General features: G+C 44.9%; 1 protein-coding gene across 1 annotated transcript; it reads left to right on the top strand.

Annotated features, from left to right (window-relative positions):
- The first annotated feature begins 480 nt into the window (after positions 1 to 480).
- Positions 481 to 16,860, top strand: LOC104512442 (NAD-dependent protein deacetylase sirtuin-1-like). Its single transcript, XM_010155419.1, is given in 11 exon segments — positions 481 to 486; positions 1,697 to 1,815; positions 2,149 to 2,321; positions 3,670 to 3,911; positions 5,181 to 5,333; positions 6,094 to 6,241; positions 9,469 to 9,548; positions 13,145 to 13,160; positions 13,163 to 13,315; positions 14,881 to 15,441; positions 16,359 to 16,860. Coding segments are annotated over 11 exon segments (1,974 nt in total). The 3' UTR covers positions 16,682 to 16,860.
- The last annotated feature ends 625 nt before the right edge of the window (positions 16,861 to 17,485 follow it).

Raw genomic sequence — 17,485 nt, 5'->3', positions numbered from 1 at the left:
CAACCGGTCAGCTCCAGGCGGCCCTCGCCGGAGCCTCCCGGTTCCTGTGCTGGGCTTCCGAGAGGGACGTGGGCGCTTATTTCGCTGCTGCTGGCCACGCGTTATTAAAAACGAGAGACCGTAAGCCCTGTCTCCTTTTCACGATTCCTGCCGCGATAATTCCTGTTTCTGCTTCTTGGCAACTGGCAGAGACAGCAGAGGCGCAGCGGTCTCGAACAGCTCCTCAGATAACCCCGGGTCTCCGAGGAGCGCGCTCACTGAGCACAAGCCCCTCACCTCCCCAGGAGTCTCTCCAGGCCGTGTTGGAGCCTGTGCTTGGGATGTCTCGGCGCAGACGTGCCTCGCGTTGCCTTGCTGAAGCCGTTAGCTTGGGAGAGTCTCGATTGTTTCCGTTAGGTTTTGAATGTAGTGCTTGGGAAAGACTTTAAAAGGTGTAAGATTCTGTGTTCTGCCAGTAAAACCTGTATGTTTTATCCCGGAATGCCGGTACTGATACTTTGTCTTTAACCTAAAGACATTTTAACGCCATAGTAAAATTCGACGGAAGCCTTCCGCCCGTGCCCAGAAGGCAGCAGGGCTTTATGATGCGCTTGGAACCGCCTCAGCACTTTAAAACAGCCTCGCGACAGCACAAGAGTAAACTGATGGTCTCTCAGCAGCGTGCAACGCGGAGCCTTTTTGCTCGTTACTCGGGCCTCAGGCACGTTTTGCTGTAGATCGCTGAGTTGTGGCAAGTGTTCCCCGTAGTCCTTGCCGAATCCAGTGATAGCCAGGGGGTGATACAGTTTGAACTGTTCCTTCGGCCTGTTTGTGTCTGTCGCGGTGTTTCCGGAACACGAGAGGATGACCTGTCCGTGATCGGCGCTTAACGATGCGAAGCTTTGATTCTCCCCACAGCAGAAATAAGGTGGTTTTAGTAAAACGCACGCTTCTCGCTCGCCGATGCGTGCTAAGCCGCGTTTTCCTTCTTCGCCACGCTTTTCGCCTGGTACGTTGGCTGACCTCGTGCACAGCGAGACGGGAGCGAGAGGCTGCAAGTGCGTAGGTCCGTAGTGTCAGTGAGCACCTCTGCTCTGGGAGGAGCAAGGCAGCAAGGACAAACAGCGCATTCCTCTTCCCATTCTAATCAGAATAAAGGGTTTGCGCCAATGAGGGGAAGTGCAGGAGGACACAATCTGAATAAAAAAATAATGCTGTTTTGTGGCATTCTTTATTTAAGAGTGAAGTAGCTAGAATGTTGCAGGGGTCTGTGCAAGTAGAGACTGAAAACAGAGCGATTCCTCGCTTCCGAGAGCATGACTGAGATTTGTTGTGTTTGCAGTCTTAGATTTTTAAGAAGCTCAGCTCAGTTGCTGTGGCTATTTCTAATACAGCCAGCAAAAAAATAGATTGAGTAGTCTAAACTCCAGAAAGCTGCTGAGGTTCAAATGTAGATTTCCACTTAGTACTGCACGCTGTGGGAGGAGGATCGCGCTCTCTTTTGGGCTCCCTCGCCTGGATGTGCCGCGAGGTTGGGTTGAGTTTCTCTGGCTTCAGGGCCCAGGCTGAGCTGAAGCAACTGCGTGGTGCTGTAAGCCAAACCCTGCCGCAGGGCCAGGGGGGTGGGAGATGCTCGGAGAAGGGGGTTCGAAGGAGCACGTTTGGTGTCACAACTGAAATACCATAAAGTGTGTGTGTGTGTGGTCACCTGTTGCAGCTCAGCTGCCGGGAACAGCCGAACAGAATCCTGGAACTCGGTTGTATCCGCGTGTGTATTTGTGGGAGTCTTCGAAAGTGCCGTGCTCTCAGCACCCAGTCAAAGGGCTTTGGCCAGCGGTGACTCGTCGTCATTTTACCCGGGTTCTCAGGGAGCTGAATGAAGTGAGAGTTCTGAGAGGAATTTTTAGTTGTACTTTTAAAACATTTGGGTTTGGTTTCTAAGATTCGAAATCCTTAATGCCCAGCTTGTTACAGAATGAAAACGTCACCGAGGTCAACATCCAGCCCACTGGAGCCCAGTATTAAGGTAGCAAAGCCTGCAGGAAATCTGCTGGAGGCTGGAAAGCACACCTATAAACTCAAAAAATGGGATTTTTCTGTGTCTGGCTTTGTAATTCATTGCAATCAAGTCAAAGAGCATGCAGCTTTAGCTTTTATGATCTATTTCAGTAGGTTTCTGTGCGTTTGGCTGGAGTGTAACCTGTCACTGTTGTGCTGTCTTGCAGATAACTTCCTTCTTAGTGATGAAATCATAGCCAATGGCTTTCACTCCTGTGACAGTGACGAAGATGACAGAGCCTCCCACGCGAGTTCTAGTGACTGGACACCAAGACCACGTATAGGTAGAAGCCTGTGAAATGTTCTTGGATGCTGTTTGCCTTTCAACAGTCAATTCTTCCCCATCTTCAGATGACTTCTTTTGCAAAAAAAATGGGCAGTGGCTGCTGTTGAGCAGCCTAGAGTTGTTCACGGTATACTGTGTCTTGTTTAAGGAGTTTAAAAATGAACCTCTTTAAACTTGCTGTATTCTGATTAAAATTGTTCACGCTTTTTTTGTGTAGAAATGCTGCCCTGGTCCATATTAAAAGCGTACGCAGAGGCTCACTAAATGGGACAGATCTGTGGCATGTTTCTAGCCTGAAGGAGATGATTCGTGTATGATTTTAGGCAGTCTGCAGGGCTGACTGTCCTAAGTGTTACGTCCGTTTAGGAATTACTAGTCTGCGCATGTATCTATGTAGCACACTGGCAACAGCACGGCAGTTAGGGTCTCGGTAGAAAGTCCTGGCCTCGCGCAGAGGCAAGATAACGGCTGAGGTCACTGGTGATTTGTGTGGGACCGTGGCTTCTAGGGCACAGTGGGGCTGGGACTTGAGCTCTTTTGTCTTCCACAGGTGTGGAATACCACAGCATTCGTTTCTTGCTGCTATTCTTAGCACAGCTGGGAAAACCCCATTATGATAACACAGTATTCCACTGAAAATCTGTCCATACGTTGTCTTTGCAGATGCCTGGTTAAGAGGATCGCTGTTGGCACCTTTTGGGTAAATGTGCCTAAGAGCAGCTAGCCCTCAGCAATAGCTGTTTGGGTCCTTTCGGTCAGTCTAGCTTCGTAAGGCATACCTGGTTTTCTTCTACTGCTCTAAGCTTGTGTGTTTCTGGGAAGATTGATTTGAGGGCTTTAGGAGGTTATGTCCAAAATCGTTAAGAGTTAGGTGGCTAAAAGCAAACAAAAATCCATGGATCGGTGGGCCCTGTTTGTCTTTAGAGCGATGGCTTTTCAGACGTTTTTTTTATATTTGTTGTGTCTTGGCCTCACTACTGTAAACACCTTGGAAAACGTTGGAAACATACCAGCGAAGCCATAAAATGGAGATGGGTGGTGAAAATCTTGTTGCTGAGTAAGTGCACTGTTCAGAGCCATCAAGTTTGCTGTGATCTGGGATTTCTGCCTTGACTAACTTGCTGGGAAATCCTTCATGGGTTGCCATAAAGTAGTAAGAAATAAGTAAAAACCCCTGGCTACACTGTCACTTCAGAATTTAGACCGGAACATACAGGGGGCTTGATGAGTGTAGAATTACATGGATTAATATAATTGTAGCAGCAAGCATGAATGATGGGGTGGGGATTGTAACCATCTGAAATACTCAATTTTCTTTTCTTTTTTTTTTTTTTGTCATTCCCTAGGTCCCTACACTTTTGTTCAGCAGCATCTCATGTTAGGTACAGACCCACGGACAATTCTGAAAGACCTGCTACCAGAAACCATCCCTCCGCCAGAACTGGATGATATGACGCTGTGGCAAATCGTTATAAACATTCTTTCAGAACCACCAAAAAGAAAAAAACGGAAAGATATTAATACTATTGACGACGCTGTGAAACTTCTACAGGAATGCAAAAAAGTCATGGTCTTGACCGGAGCTGGGGTACGTACTGCCGCACGGCAGCGGGAGAACGTACGGGCGGGTGGGTGAAGGCTTCCCCAGTGCTTCGCAGCACGGGGCGATGGGACCCTCGCAGCCAGATAACCCCGCTGGGTGGGAAGAGGAGGCCCCGCTGCCCACTAGAGCGTTGCGTGCCGCGAGACTGGAGCTTAAGGTAGAAATCACGAGGTCTCTCTTGCTCCAGAACATTTTCTTACAAGATCTAAACTCTTAAACGGTTGCTTCCGTGCAAAAGAGTTGTGGAATAAGATCGCATCTGCCTGCTCCAGAACATCTTCTATCCTAGCCATTTTTTTCATTTGAAGAAAAGGTAATGATTTTTTAAGTCAGCGTCTCTTAAAACGCCTGGTGGAGCTAGAGGGCCTAGAAGAGTATGGCTCAAACAAGAGTGTGTGTGGGGAAGGATTCTAAGGAGAGTTTAATTAGATCTCCGTAGACTGACCCTGACTTCCACCATGTGTAAGACTGCTCTCTGTTTTACTAAGGGACGCTTTGAACCTGTTGTACGTTTCCAGCTTTGTACCTGCCTACCGCACGGCGGTACAGAATCCAACCGGTTCTTTGCTCCTGTTGCTCACAGGCAGAGGGTGACACCGCTTGCAAAGGATGAGGAATTCCAAGCAGCTTGCTAGAAAAGCACTGCTACTTCCATTACCGGCCTTACTGTCTAAAAGTGCTCTCAAACACCTGTTTCTCCTCCCCTTCCCACAGTATTTTGGGGTAGCCTGAGACAGTACGTCTGTGCCTTTACTGACTAGTGCAGTGTTTTGATGAACAGTGCTTGTTTATCAAAAGGGGTTTATTCATCCAAACTAAGGATCTGTTCTGCTCCTGTGTTAGCCTGGGGCAAAAAAATCAACCACCTTGCCCAAGCTGAAGTTGGCAGATAAATGAACATGCTGATCAAATCTAATGCAACAGGGTTTTTTTGTGTCTTACAAAACTTCCAGCAGGAAAAGTAAGTTCTGGTGTCCTTTTGCGGCCTGTACAGATTGGACTAAAGGGTTTCTTGTCCAGTCGTCAGACTGTGGTGCTGTGCTGCTTCTCCTGCTTGTGATTTGGGAATGGTTATGTTGGTCAAAAAAAAAGGAAAAGCGTAATAAATGCGGCGAACCCAGAGTGATTTTGTTCTTAATGTCTCTGAGTGCTGTGAGCACACGGAAATGCCGTTTCCCACGTGGTTTGTATCCCAGCAGCTCCTATAGCCGATTACGTAGCTTTGCTGATTCCCGGTGCACACATGTGTTTCAGGTGTCAGTGTCCTGCGGAATACCCGACTTCAGATCGAGGGACGGCATCTATGCGCGCCTTGCTGTAGACTTCCCAGACCTTCCGGATCCTCAGGCAATGTTTGATATAGAATACTTCAGAAAGGATCCCAGGCCGTTCTTTAAGTTTGCAAAGGTACGGTTTTCCAACAGTTCTTTCCTTGGTCAGTAAAGACAGGTAACAATATTGAAATGCTTGAATCGGATAGAGCACTGTTCTGTTAACAGTACATAAAAAAGGGTCCTTGTTTATAAACAAGATAGAAAAGTATGTTAATAAACTGAATTTACTTGAATGAAAGCCCTCAATTCAGTGGCACAGCAACTCCTTCCTTGGGCAGGTCTTCACATGTATCCGTTCTATATCCTCAGCTACTCCAGTCGTCTATGCAACCACATATTCACCTTATTAGAAATACTTAGCAACGTTCTCTTTTAAGCTCGGTTTTACTGTTTTTGTTACAAGTTCATTATAAACACAGCCACTCTGGACAGTGTCTCTAATTGCAGGGAGGATAAATAAAACTTGCAGTTATTTGGTCAAATCTCGGTAACCTCAGCTGCTGTTACTGTCCCTGAAAAATGGAAGTACAGGCAAAACCGTTGGCCAGCACATGAGTAATGTGGAAAGCTTTCCTGTGTCAGAATTCTCTAAACCTTGCTTTTCTGCTGTGTGAAGAACCAAGGACCGGTTTGCATGGAGCAATTCATGCCGATGTGATCAGAAGCTGAGCTGCTGGAAGAAGAGTTGGATCTAGAGAAATGGCAGAACGCAAAGGGCTCGCCAGCGTTAACTGCTGACGTTATCGTTACTGCTAACGTTTAGCTCAGTGTGAACTGGCATGAAGACACGGTGTATCCGTTTACGCTTTCTAATGCAGTTCTGAATTCCCTAGGAAATCTACCCAGGACAATTCCAGCCATCTCTCTGTCACAAGTTCATTGCCTTGATGGATAAGGAAGGAAAACTACTGCGCAACTACACTCAGAACATAGACACGTTGGAGCAGGTTGCAGGGATCCAAAGGATAATACAGTGCCACGGTGAGTGGGTTTGGTTTCACTTTTCTCGATTCACGTGTAGGAACGGTGTTTACTGGTGCATGTGACAAGGTAACTGCTGGTGGAGTTAAATTTCCTTCTATCTCTTGGCAACAGATATTCTGCTTTTAAAATGCTGATTTGGTTTGGTTTTTTTAAGGTAGTTTAAGTATTTAAGTAGTTTAAGTTTAAGTATTTAAATCTTTCAAGTGGAAATACTGCTTTTCAGAAATTAGGCTTGATATACGGTGGGTTTTGTGTATCAGTGAAAATCCACACCCTGTTTGCCCAAGCTTAGACTTCTAAAATGTATTTGGTGATGATTTTTTTTTTTTTTTTTTAAATATTAATGTCTGAGACCAGTATGGAAATCGGCCTTTCCATCAATCCCTCTCTCCGGCTGTAATGAAATGGAATTTGGCTGTTACTGATTCTTTATTTAGGGTATATTCCATGGAAATCTTAACGCATCCTGGCACTTCAGTGACTTTACCTCACATAAAAAATAACGTGGATTAATCACCAGTTCAGTTGAACTGAAGATCATCTTGCTACACCTTCAGTGTCATACACGTTCTGTAATTATGATGCCAAATGAAATGGAATCTCTTAATTAGTTGCTTGATAGGCTTTCCATTTCCCAAAGACTTGCTTACATCAAGCAAAAAGTCCAAGGATTCATTTTTAAGGAAAGGATGCAGAAAATTAGTTCTTGAAGTCCACGTCTGGACTATTTAGTAGCCTTCTGGCAAAGAAACAGGAATGTCGGCATGTTTGTAAGCTCTGTCTGTCCAATTCCCCCTTTTCCAGGGACCAAACTTACTTGGTTTCCTTCCCTAGAAAGTTCAGCTCAGTGCCACATTTGTCCATTCTCTCTTTCTCAGACAGAGCAAACACGGTGCTCTGTCGGGGTGACCAAGCAGTGCACGGTAGAATCCTGCCTGCCGGCTAACCCAGCCCTGGTGCCGGTTTCCACTTGCACGTGGCGTGTCGTGTTTTCTGTTGGTTGTCATTCTGCATGCGGTATTTATCATGGGCCTCTCGCATCGTTGTGTCTTTGTGCATCGCTGCCGCGCTCAAGCTTCCCGGTTTTTCAGCTGCACGCCGCAGCAGGTCGACTTCAGACCATCGTTAGTGTATGTCCTGTGTAAGTTGGTTTTAAATTAGTAAGATTCTTTAAAAACATGCTATCTGCGACTGTAAGGCCTCTGGAAGTTAGCAAGGGTTGTTCTGAGCACATCGAGCTTTACCTGACCTGCAGTTACGCTGCTCTGTAACACCGACACTGGTAGTAGCTAAAGAGAAACCGAAACTCCGTTACGTAAGGGCTCGGGCTGTGTATTTGTTCTGCCTTCGTTGTCCAGCTGTGGCGATGGCAATTTAGTCATGGGTGTGCCAAATGACAGGGAACCTTGTCATGATTCAGGGAGCGAGTATGAACCTCTGAACCCATTTCATGCTGCAGACCTACAGGGAAGTTGCTGCTGTGAAAAATACTGTATCTTGGATGCATTTTCTGAATTTAAAATGCCTTTTGCATTCAACCAGCATGTCTGGAATTGGATCATGGTCCTTGCTGTTGCTGTAGCTGAGTGAGCAGAGGCAGCGGCCTGCTGGCTACGCGTGACGTGCACGGGGCAGCGTAACTTCTTGATGGAGTCCTGTGGACAGCAACAGAGTTTCAGGGAGGTAGCAGCAGATGCCTTGGACAGGGTTAGGTCTGCTAGCCTGACAGACATGTCCCTAACACAGTGTGTAACAGACCACATTACTGCTATTAACAAATTACAATGAGCAGATGATAACTGGCATACTTCCTGTAGTCTCTGGGATCCCTCAAGTTCTGGGAGCTGCAGTGCTGAGCAAGCATTTCGGAAGTGGGGCGCTTTCCAGGCCAGCAGTGGTTAGCAGACCTGGACTGCTGTCATGGAATCATAAATTACCTCCTCCAAGGTCTGCTGGGCTTTCGCTCTGGTTTGCCCAGATAACAGTATCCCCAAAGCATATTTTGATACTGTACTTTGTCCCAGGATCCCTTCTCTCCGAGTGCTGGCTGTCCGCTGCGCGGAGGTGACGAGCAGAAAATACCTTTGGTTCGAGTGGCTTAAAATATTACTCCAGATAGAGTTTTGGTACTAGAGGCTTTTAGCTGTTCCTACGTTCTTCAAAGCTTTCAGCATCTTAATGGTTACCTTTCTAAAAGCTTCCTTTTGTGAGATACTTCTGCACCCCATGCACATTACTCGGTCACAGGGCTGTCTTTCTGCCCTCACGTAGCCATTACGGAGCTTCAGACTTCTAGCGTGTGACTGGCACGTTCCAATGCAGGGTCAAAAAAACCTCCAAATTATTATTGTTGTTACCCTTTTTTCATGGTTATGAGAAAATATGTCAGTTTTTCACTTCGTTCTTCAGCGTTCTGTCAACTTCCGGCATTATTTCTTCTGCAGAGAAAAGGCCTTGTGGGCCTGAACCTGTGTCTATCAACAGGCCACTCTAGTTTGCACAAAGGCTTCACACCCTGTATTTTTATGTGCGCCTGAGCCACCTGATAAGCTTTCCCTTTAGACAGGCAGAGACACAAATGCTCTACCAGATACTCGGGCATCACCTTCAGCTGCTGCAGAAACAGGCCAGTTGGAGCTACCACGTGGCTGGCGGGAGCAGCCAGCTTAACACCGCCTTGCCAAACAGCCAGCGGGGTGGCGAAGCTGGATACCAAGTTCAGAGCAGTATTTCAGTTTGAATCATGCAGCTGTAACAGCACTGCCATTCAGCTGCCTGTAGTGAAGTCTTTACTAATGTGTTTTCTTCCTTATTTTGCCCTTTGATAACTACAGTTTCTTGAGTTCGCGTGGGTTCGTGTCCTGCCGCCGCTGTTTGCGGAGCTGTCGGCACCACTCTTGGTTGTGTGAAGAGGGAAAGGGAAGGTCCTGTTCTCCCCTCCTTGTGTGTGCTGGCACAGGTTGGGGGAATGAGAGGATACAGTGTAATTGTTGTTGGCATGCGTGTGATGTATCCTACTCCTAAACCAAATTTCTGCTAACATCTAGAAGCACTACTTCTTGTACTACAAATATCTTAATTTAAAATGACTTTCTAATGACTGATTTTTATAGCGCTGCAACGTAACAGCCTGGGCTGTTTTGTGTCCAAACAGCCTGGGCAAAAAGAGCAACTCTGAAACGAATGAAAATCCTTATTTCTACCATACGGGTTTTTCCCCTCAGGTTCCTTTGCAACAGCTTCCTGCCTGATCTGTAAATACAAAGTTGATTGTGAAGTTGTTCGAGGAGATATTTTCAATCAGGTAAAAATTTACTTTTAACTCATTGCAGCTTTCTAATAAGTAACTCTCAAAAGAACCCCAAAACGCCACCCTCGGATTGCTTGAAATACCTGCTTTTAAAAGGCTCCGTATTGTTGCATGTATGTCATAAAAGTGCCTATCTGTATTTTAGCATTAAAAGTACGCTCGATTACTATACTGCAAAAAATAGGCAATGGGACAAAGCAGAACAAAACCCCAAGAGTCTGTTTTTAGTGGCACCTCCAAAAAAAAAGCCGAGGTTAAAATGGTAAGTAGAAGGTTGGATTTATACCTCTTTTCAGTTACTCTCACGGTCACACTGAGAAAGCAGGGTTAGCCCTTTATAACTTTGGTTACTCTTTGAGCGTCTACCTATGTTAAAAATATGTTGAAAGAGGAGGCGGTGCATGGAGAAATTGCTAACTGCAGAGCAGCCTCTGAGGAAGGAAGGGGATCAGTGGAAACGAGAAGTCTGACGTGTGCTTTCTAGGATTTTGGAACTATTCCATATTCCGAACTCCCCACATCTGGGTGGGAAGTTGCCCAGGGAACTCTTGCCCAGGGCCAAGGCAAGAGTTAGTTCTGCTCTGTCAGAGCAGATGAACCTTTGGCTTGGTGAGAGCCTCTTTGCTCTCCTTCCCTTCCTTTTGAATGAGCAGAAACGACTGTTCTCTGATCAAGAGGATATTGTTTATACAAAGGGAAGGGGACTCTCTGCAGGCTCAGGTGGTTTTGATGAATTTTCAGAGTCCACAGTTGCAACTTTCGATAAGAAATGTGGAGGGGATGTAAATTTTGTGGTATTACATTTGAAATGAAACTCGATGAAAGCCTTTCAGATGAGATATTTGAGTGAAAGATTTAAGAAGTGTGAACCTCGTAGGCCTGAGCTTTGTAACACTGACATGTTGTATGTGAAATCTGATTTACTTTGCTTGTAAGAATATTATTTGTGAGAACTCTTTATCGTACAGATGTTTGCTGCTCCTTTGCCCTCAAAGCTTCTCTAGAGACATAAGAAGCCTTTACCTTCTGTTGCCTCTCTAGAATGCAGAATTTGGTTCCTTAGACACCTTTTCTGTACTTAGGAAACAGAATGCTGTCTGTTTCAAACCTGTCTTCCCTAAGAAATCCTCCTTCCCAAACACGGTTTGGCACCTGGGTCCATCCCAGTTTCTAGTCCCTGCTGTCCTCCACTACTTGAAACCTCAGTTATACGTGGCCCCAGGTCCTTAGTTCTCCCTAAAAACACTACCTTTACTTTGCTGTGGTCCATCCCCTGATGGATGTAAGTGCTTCACAAGGAACTGAGTCCAGCTAGCATCTCTCTGCCAGGATTTCCTTTCAACACATTGTAGACAGAATTATCTGAGATCATCTGTTTAGAAAACTACCAATTTCTTGCTGCTCTTCATTCTTTCACCACTTCAAAGGTGACCAGTTCCCTGTAGCATGATTCTTTCTCTTGGTCACTGTACACAACCATCCTCCTGGACAAGGAGCAGCGGCAGTTATAAATCACCCATGGAACTTGAGTAAAATAATTGTCAGTCACTTCCAAAAATGCCACTTTTACTTTGCTTTTGACTATTTTAAGGTAGCTTGAAGAAACAGTGAAAGGGTCTCAGATTTAGGAAGAAAAGACCCAGGAATTGGAAAATGTGCACCAGTTCTTGGATATTCTTAAGCCAAGGTAATCTTTACTAATCTTGTTTTTTATATACCAATAACATCAGTAGTCAATGAGAAACTCCATTTCTCTCTCACTGGACAAATACATCAGCAGAGGCGGTGGGGTTTTGGAGGAGTGCTACTTCTGGAAGGAAAGAGGACCCTAGGCAATTGAGTGGCCAATTACCTAGCTTTAACTTCTTGGTATCAATTTCAGCTCTTGGAATAGATCTTCCCCCTTACTGATGACCTTTCTGAGGATTAGCAGAGAAGCTGGTGAGTAATGTAGCATTGAAACACATTTATGGGCCCTTTACAGTGGCCCAGATCATTTGGATAGGGACATCTGTTGCTCTACAGAGATTCATTCAGGCACAAGTCGTTGGACTTCCTGCGGGAGATGATGGAAACAGAGTTAATATTAGTCTCTTCAAATCCGAAGTGAGAGGTCTTCATTTCATCTTCCACTTAACGCAGAGCAAATCATCTCGTTAAGCTTCCAGCTGAAAGTGCAAAGGCATCACTAACGCTAACGGAAGTGACAGCAGGGCACAAAGCTTCAGAAAGGTTGAAGCTGTTTCTGTGTTCTGAGCTCTCTTGCTAGTCTGTAAAGATCCAAGGGCAAAATTCAAGATCCATTCTATCCATCTGCTCCATTTTCAGGAATTCTTTAGCTGGTTTCCCTTTAGCACGGGGTTACTAGATGCTCATTAGCATGGGTACGTGGTTAAGGTTTTCCCCATACCAGCTCCTAGTTCTTGTGCCATATTGCCTCTTACACATCCCTCCCACAAGGTTTTCTTCAAAGAAGGGCTGGATTCTTTGTCTAAAGACGTACATTTTTGGGAAAGATGCTTTGACATGAGAGGAAAGCCTTTTACCTGTGATTTTTTCTCTTTGGAAATCATTGTCTTTCACTCTACTGCAGGCAAGAACTGGTCCTTTGAGTTAAACTTTCTAATCTCTGTATTATTTTTTCTGCGTACGTCCTCTGTACAGGAGGGAGTTATATGAAAATTACATTTAAATGCATATTTTTCCTATTACAGTAGGTAATAGACCTCTCTTACACCTTTACGTAGCACTGATTTACTTGGGATGACTGTGGTAGGATTGCAGCTACATTTAGCTCCTTAGATTGATTCTGGGATATTGTATTTTAACACTGCAGCTGAGACAACCTGAAGTATTTGAAAGAAAAATTGCTCAGAAGTAATTGAAATATCGTTTGTACACGTATTGCTCACCTTCTTGCTTTTCTTCTGACTGAAAAGTCTTAATGTAGGAAAGAGTTGAAAGGTCCCAAAGATCAGAAAAAACCCTGCTTTGAGGAGGAAAGGGAGCCTACTTCTCCACAAATGTATCTCGTGCCCGCTTTTTTTAGCGAACAAGGTCTCTGCTCTGGTTTTGGAGGAACTGGAAGAGTTTCAAATGGGGACCAAACAAAAGTTCTTGCCTAGGTTCCTGTCCTGTATGCTTTTTGCTAGCCACCTGCTATGGTGCCACGCTGCTTTACGTATGTGACACAGATACCCCTTGGAAGGAGAGGAGAAAGCAGAGGGGTAAAGCTCTACAACATGCTCTTTGATTAGGAAGGGGTTTATGGATCCTATAATGGAAACTGCCAGCAAAATCTGAAGTTTTTGCTTTGCTGTCAGATAAGGACTGTGGTGCACATCTGCACAATTTCTCCCTTTCGACGTTGAGGACTCCCTCTTTATTCATGCTGTAGTTCCATTTCTGTGTGCAGTTGCTGCAGGCCAGAGTAAGAAATGTGCTTGTCTGCATATCCACAGAAAAATGAAATGAGGAAATGTCACCGCAACTTCCTTTTCTTTATGCCAGAATAAGTCACTGTGAATTGCTAAAAACAGGCTTTTGGGGCGCAGCCTTGAGCTGCAGTGATGGAAGCTGTTCTCGTGCAGGTCGTGCCTCGATGTCCCTACCGCTCGCTATCATGAAGCCAGACATAGTGTTCTTTGGGGAGAACTTACCCGAGCAGTTCCATCGTGCCATGAAGTACGACAAAAATGAAGTTGATCTCCTTATTGTCATTGGGTCTTCACTGAAAGTAAGACCAGTAGCATTGATTCCAAGTAAGTGACTCTCTCCGGTAATATTTTTTTCCAAAACTTTGGATCAAAAGTGAAATTCTCAGTTAAGGGCTCTAAGAAATGCTTTTGGCTTCATTCAGCGAAGAAACTAGATTGAGCAGCTAGTTTCCTAAGGTGAAAAACTGACTGCCGATGTAAAGCTGAAGTGCAAAACAGAGAAAGTAAGTGCTTTTGCTGCACTCAAGATAACGAAATGCTAAGCTGAAAAACTGCTCTCCTAAAACCAGAGTGACTTTGTTCTGAGATTCCATTCAGTTTTCTCTCTGCAGTATCCTTCAGAGTTACTTGGAAGATTTAGAAAGGAATCATCTTGGACCTCATCTGATTTATCTGTTTCATCAGGTGTCCGAGTTGTCGCTCACTTTAAAGGCAGTACCTAACACTCGATGATACGCAGTGGGCGTTACGTAGCATATCTAGGCAGAGCCTGGCGTTTAGGCTGATGGGAGATGCATGAGGACTGGAAAGTTAGGATCCACTACACAAACCACTGCTCCTTCTGTGTCCTAGAACTGGGTTTCATTAGTTGGTTGTCTGAGGAATCAGTGCTAGGCTACCAAACGGGTGGGTTTTGGAACGCTAAGTGTCAGAAATGCATTGAGCAACCCTGTGCGGTGTGGAAGGATGTAGACTGGTTGGAGCGAGTCCAGAGGAGGCCACAAAGATGCTCCGAGGGCTGGAGCCCCTCTGCTCTGGGGACAGGCTGAGAGAGTTGGGCTTGTTCAGCCTGGAGAAGAGAAGGCTCCGGGGAGACCTTATTGCACCTTCCAGTGCCTGAAGGGGCCACAAGGAAGCTGGGGGGGGACTTTTTACGAGGGCCTGTAGTGACAGGACAAGGGGGAATGGGTTTAAATTGAAAGCGGGGAGATTTAGATTGGATTTCAGGAAGAAATTCTTCCCAGAGAGGGTGGGGAGGCACTGGAACAGGTTGCCCAGAGGAGCTGTGGATGCCCCATCCCTGGAAGTGTTCAAGGCCAGGCTGGATGAGGCTTGGAGCAACCGGGTCTAGTGGAAGGTGTCCCTGCCCATGGCAGGGGGTTGGAACTGGATGATCTTTAAGGTCCCTTCCAACCCCAACCATTCTGGGATTCTATGATTGTGCCTGCAAATATTTTGACCTAATGAAGGGGGTGTCATTTACCAGCAGTTTCATGTGCACGTAAGTACGTAAAACGAATGCACAAAATCAATATAATTCATCTAAGAGGTGATAATACCAATTTTAATCCTCATCTTAACACTTGACAAAACATTGCTGAGGTCAGTATTTCTGTGCACGTATTTCTCAGTGATTGAGTAGAGGAATGCCTTCTTACTGGAAAAAAAATGGGGGGAGGGGAGCCTAGATAGATAGGACACAGGAGGCCCAGCAGCTCAACTGCGGCTGTCAAACTTGGGATTTGCTTGCTGCCTTCCTGTTCTGTCTGTCTGGGTTTTGTTGCAAGGGGAGGGAGGAAGAGAAGTCTGAGGAATTGGACTTTGTAAGCAGCTCTCTGCTGAAGGTAAAACTGAAGTGACTACCCTTACATTCTCTTTTCTGTATATAGGTTCCATCCCCCATGAAGTGCCTCAGATCTTAATTAATAGGGAACCTTTGCCTCATCTACACTTTGACGTGGAGCTGCTTGGAGACTGTGACGTTATAATTAATGAATTATGTCAAAGGCTAGGGAGCGAATATACAAAACTTTGCTACAACTCGGTAAAACTTTCCGAAATAACAGAAAAGCCTCCGCGAACGCACAAGGAGCTCGAAATGCACTCCTCTGAGCTACCGCCTACCCCCTTAAACATTTCCGAAGGCTCTAGTTCGCCAGAAGGAATGACTCCACCAGATGCATCGGAGGTGGCTTCCGAACACCCAGCTGAATGTAAGGTAGGAAACTCTGATCCTGCCTCCGAGACTAAAGGGACCTGCACGGAGGAGAAGCTTCAGGACACACAGACATCGTCAGAAAACCTTGAAAATACTACTAGTGAACTAATGAACTCTGAAACCATGAAGGAAAATGGCTCTAACAATGGAGAAAATAAAGAAAAAAATGAAATACTGAAGAAGTGCTGGGTAAACAGATCTGCAAAAGAACAGATTAGCAAGAGGCTGGATGGTAAGTGGTAACTCACTTCAGTACTTTGCATTTATTGGCCGAGATGTTTATGCTAGACTTACTTTAAAGCAGTTAGTAAGTTACCCTTGAGGGAATCGGTGGGTTTTGGGGGTTATTTTTGTTCAGACAAGTGGCTACATAACTCATCATTGTATCATTTCTTTCTTTTGAAGAACCTGATGGAAATATTTTTGTAATTTTATAATAGGGCTTGTAATCAGTGATCACACATTCCCTAAAATGTTTAGGAGGTTGGAGGGGGAGGAAATCAGTTTCTAACATTTTCAAATGCATTTTCAGAAAAACTAGTTTTTCTCGCAGCTGGTCACACTAGGCTGTGATTTGGTGTGGTAGTAGAACTGACAGACGAAGTCATGGTAGGAGTTGAAAAGCAAATCTCACAGCTGGAGCCAGGCATGGTTTGAAGGAGACTTTAGACTTTCCAAGGAGGTGTTCCAGTATGCAGTCTGCTTACTGATGTAAGGAGTTACCACACTAGGAAATCGGTGTGGATGAAGAACCAGGTATCAAATTGCCACTTTCCAGAGCAAAGGCTGTTTTTAAACCTTGGCAAATACTCTGTGCAGCAGGTTCCAGTTCTTTACAAGTAATGGAAATCTAGCTGTGAATATATGTACCCATGAAAAAACGCTGCAAAACGTTAAAGTTTAAATGCTCTTTAGTGTGAAAGGGACAGGGGAGAAGGAATGCTGAGCTTCCCAGTGACGTATTTGGTTTCTGCTTCATAATAAACACACAGATATTGCAATGAATGCGTTTCTATGTAATCCGATTTGTCAGTTAAGTTCCACTGTTGAAAACACATGTATGCAGGTACCTTCTAACCACAAGTCTGCAAGACCTTGTATGAATCACTTATTTTAGCCTTTTACTGACTCTTTAAAATTCCGTTTCAGGTACTCAGTATCTGTTTTTACCACCAAATCGCTATATTTTCCATGGTGCTGAGGTGTACTCAGATTCTGAAGATGATGTCATATCTTCTAGCTCTTGTGGGAGTAGTAGTGAAAGTGGTTCGTGTCGTAGTCAGAGCTTAGATGTGGAGGACGAGAGTGAGATGGAAGAGTTTTACAACGGCATAGAGGATGAAGATGCACCTGAAAGGGAAGGGGAACCCGGATTCGGGGAAGATGGGGCGGAACAGGATGAATTGGCAGCTGATGAACCAGCTTACGCGAATGAAGCTGCAGGGACTGATCATCCAGGCGACAAGTTCTAAGGTGATGGCTGACTGGTTACAGGAACTTTCCACCAGCATTAGGGGGCTTTGGCATGTCAGAATGAATGTTTACGTCTGAATTTAGAGCAACAAAAGCATAAGGATGTAGTGTTTATAAATAACTAAAACAGATTTTCATGCTTAGTTTTTTACCTTTTTCAATAAAATTCTATTACTGCACACTCAACACTAACTCATTTTTTTTTTAAGGTACTAGGAATATCTGAACAACTGTCACTCTGTTCACTTTTACGTTCATCGGTCTGATCAGGCATCCATGTATATAATACATAGTTTTGCTTAATGAATTTCAGCCTATATTATTTTTAAACAGTTTTGAAAAAGCCATTGGAATGTTAAACTAATATAAAGGGAACAGCTAATTTAGACCAAAGAATGGTATTTTCACACCTCTTGCTTTGTAACAGTTTATTTCAAACCTTCTTACGCTTCCGCTCAACCTTTCGTTCTCGCCTAGTCTGTCATTAAACACTGGCATTTTCTAAGACCTACTGTGGCAGCTAATTTTTTTTGCTTTAACAGTAACTTTGTATGTTTGAGACATACTTAAATGTGAGTAGATAGTTAAACGGAAACAAGACAGCGAGCACTGGAGAAAGGCGCTGTTTGAGGCTGGTCGAGAAGCGCTGTGACAGTGCTTAGATGACGGAGTTCAACACTTCCTGGTGGCAGTGATTACACTGGTGTTTCAAACAGAAGGGATCCCCCACAGTAGAAACTTGTTCATGTTGTACACAAAAGTCAAACACGGCGCAGCTTGCATTAAAACCAGCACTGGCCGAG

The sequence above is a fragment of the Eurypyga helias genome, unplaced genomic scaffold (assembly GCF_000690775.1).
Source record: "Eurypyga helias isolate BGI_N326 unplaced genomic scaffold, ASM69077v1 scaffold28697, whole genome shotgun sequence".
Taxonomy (NCBI): Eukaryota; Metazoa; Chordata; class Aves; order Eurypygiformes; family Eurypygidae; genus Eurypyga; species Eurypyga helias.
Note: the sequence above shows the minus strand (reverse complement) of the source record. Positions and strands in the feature narration are given on the sequence as shown.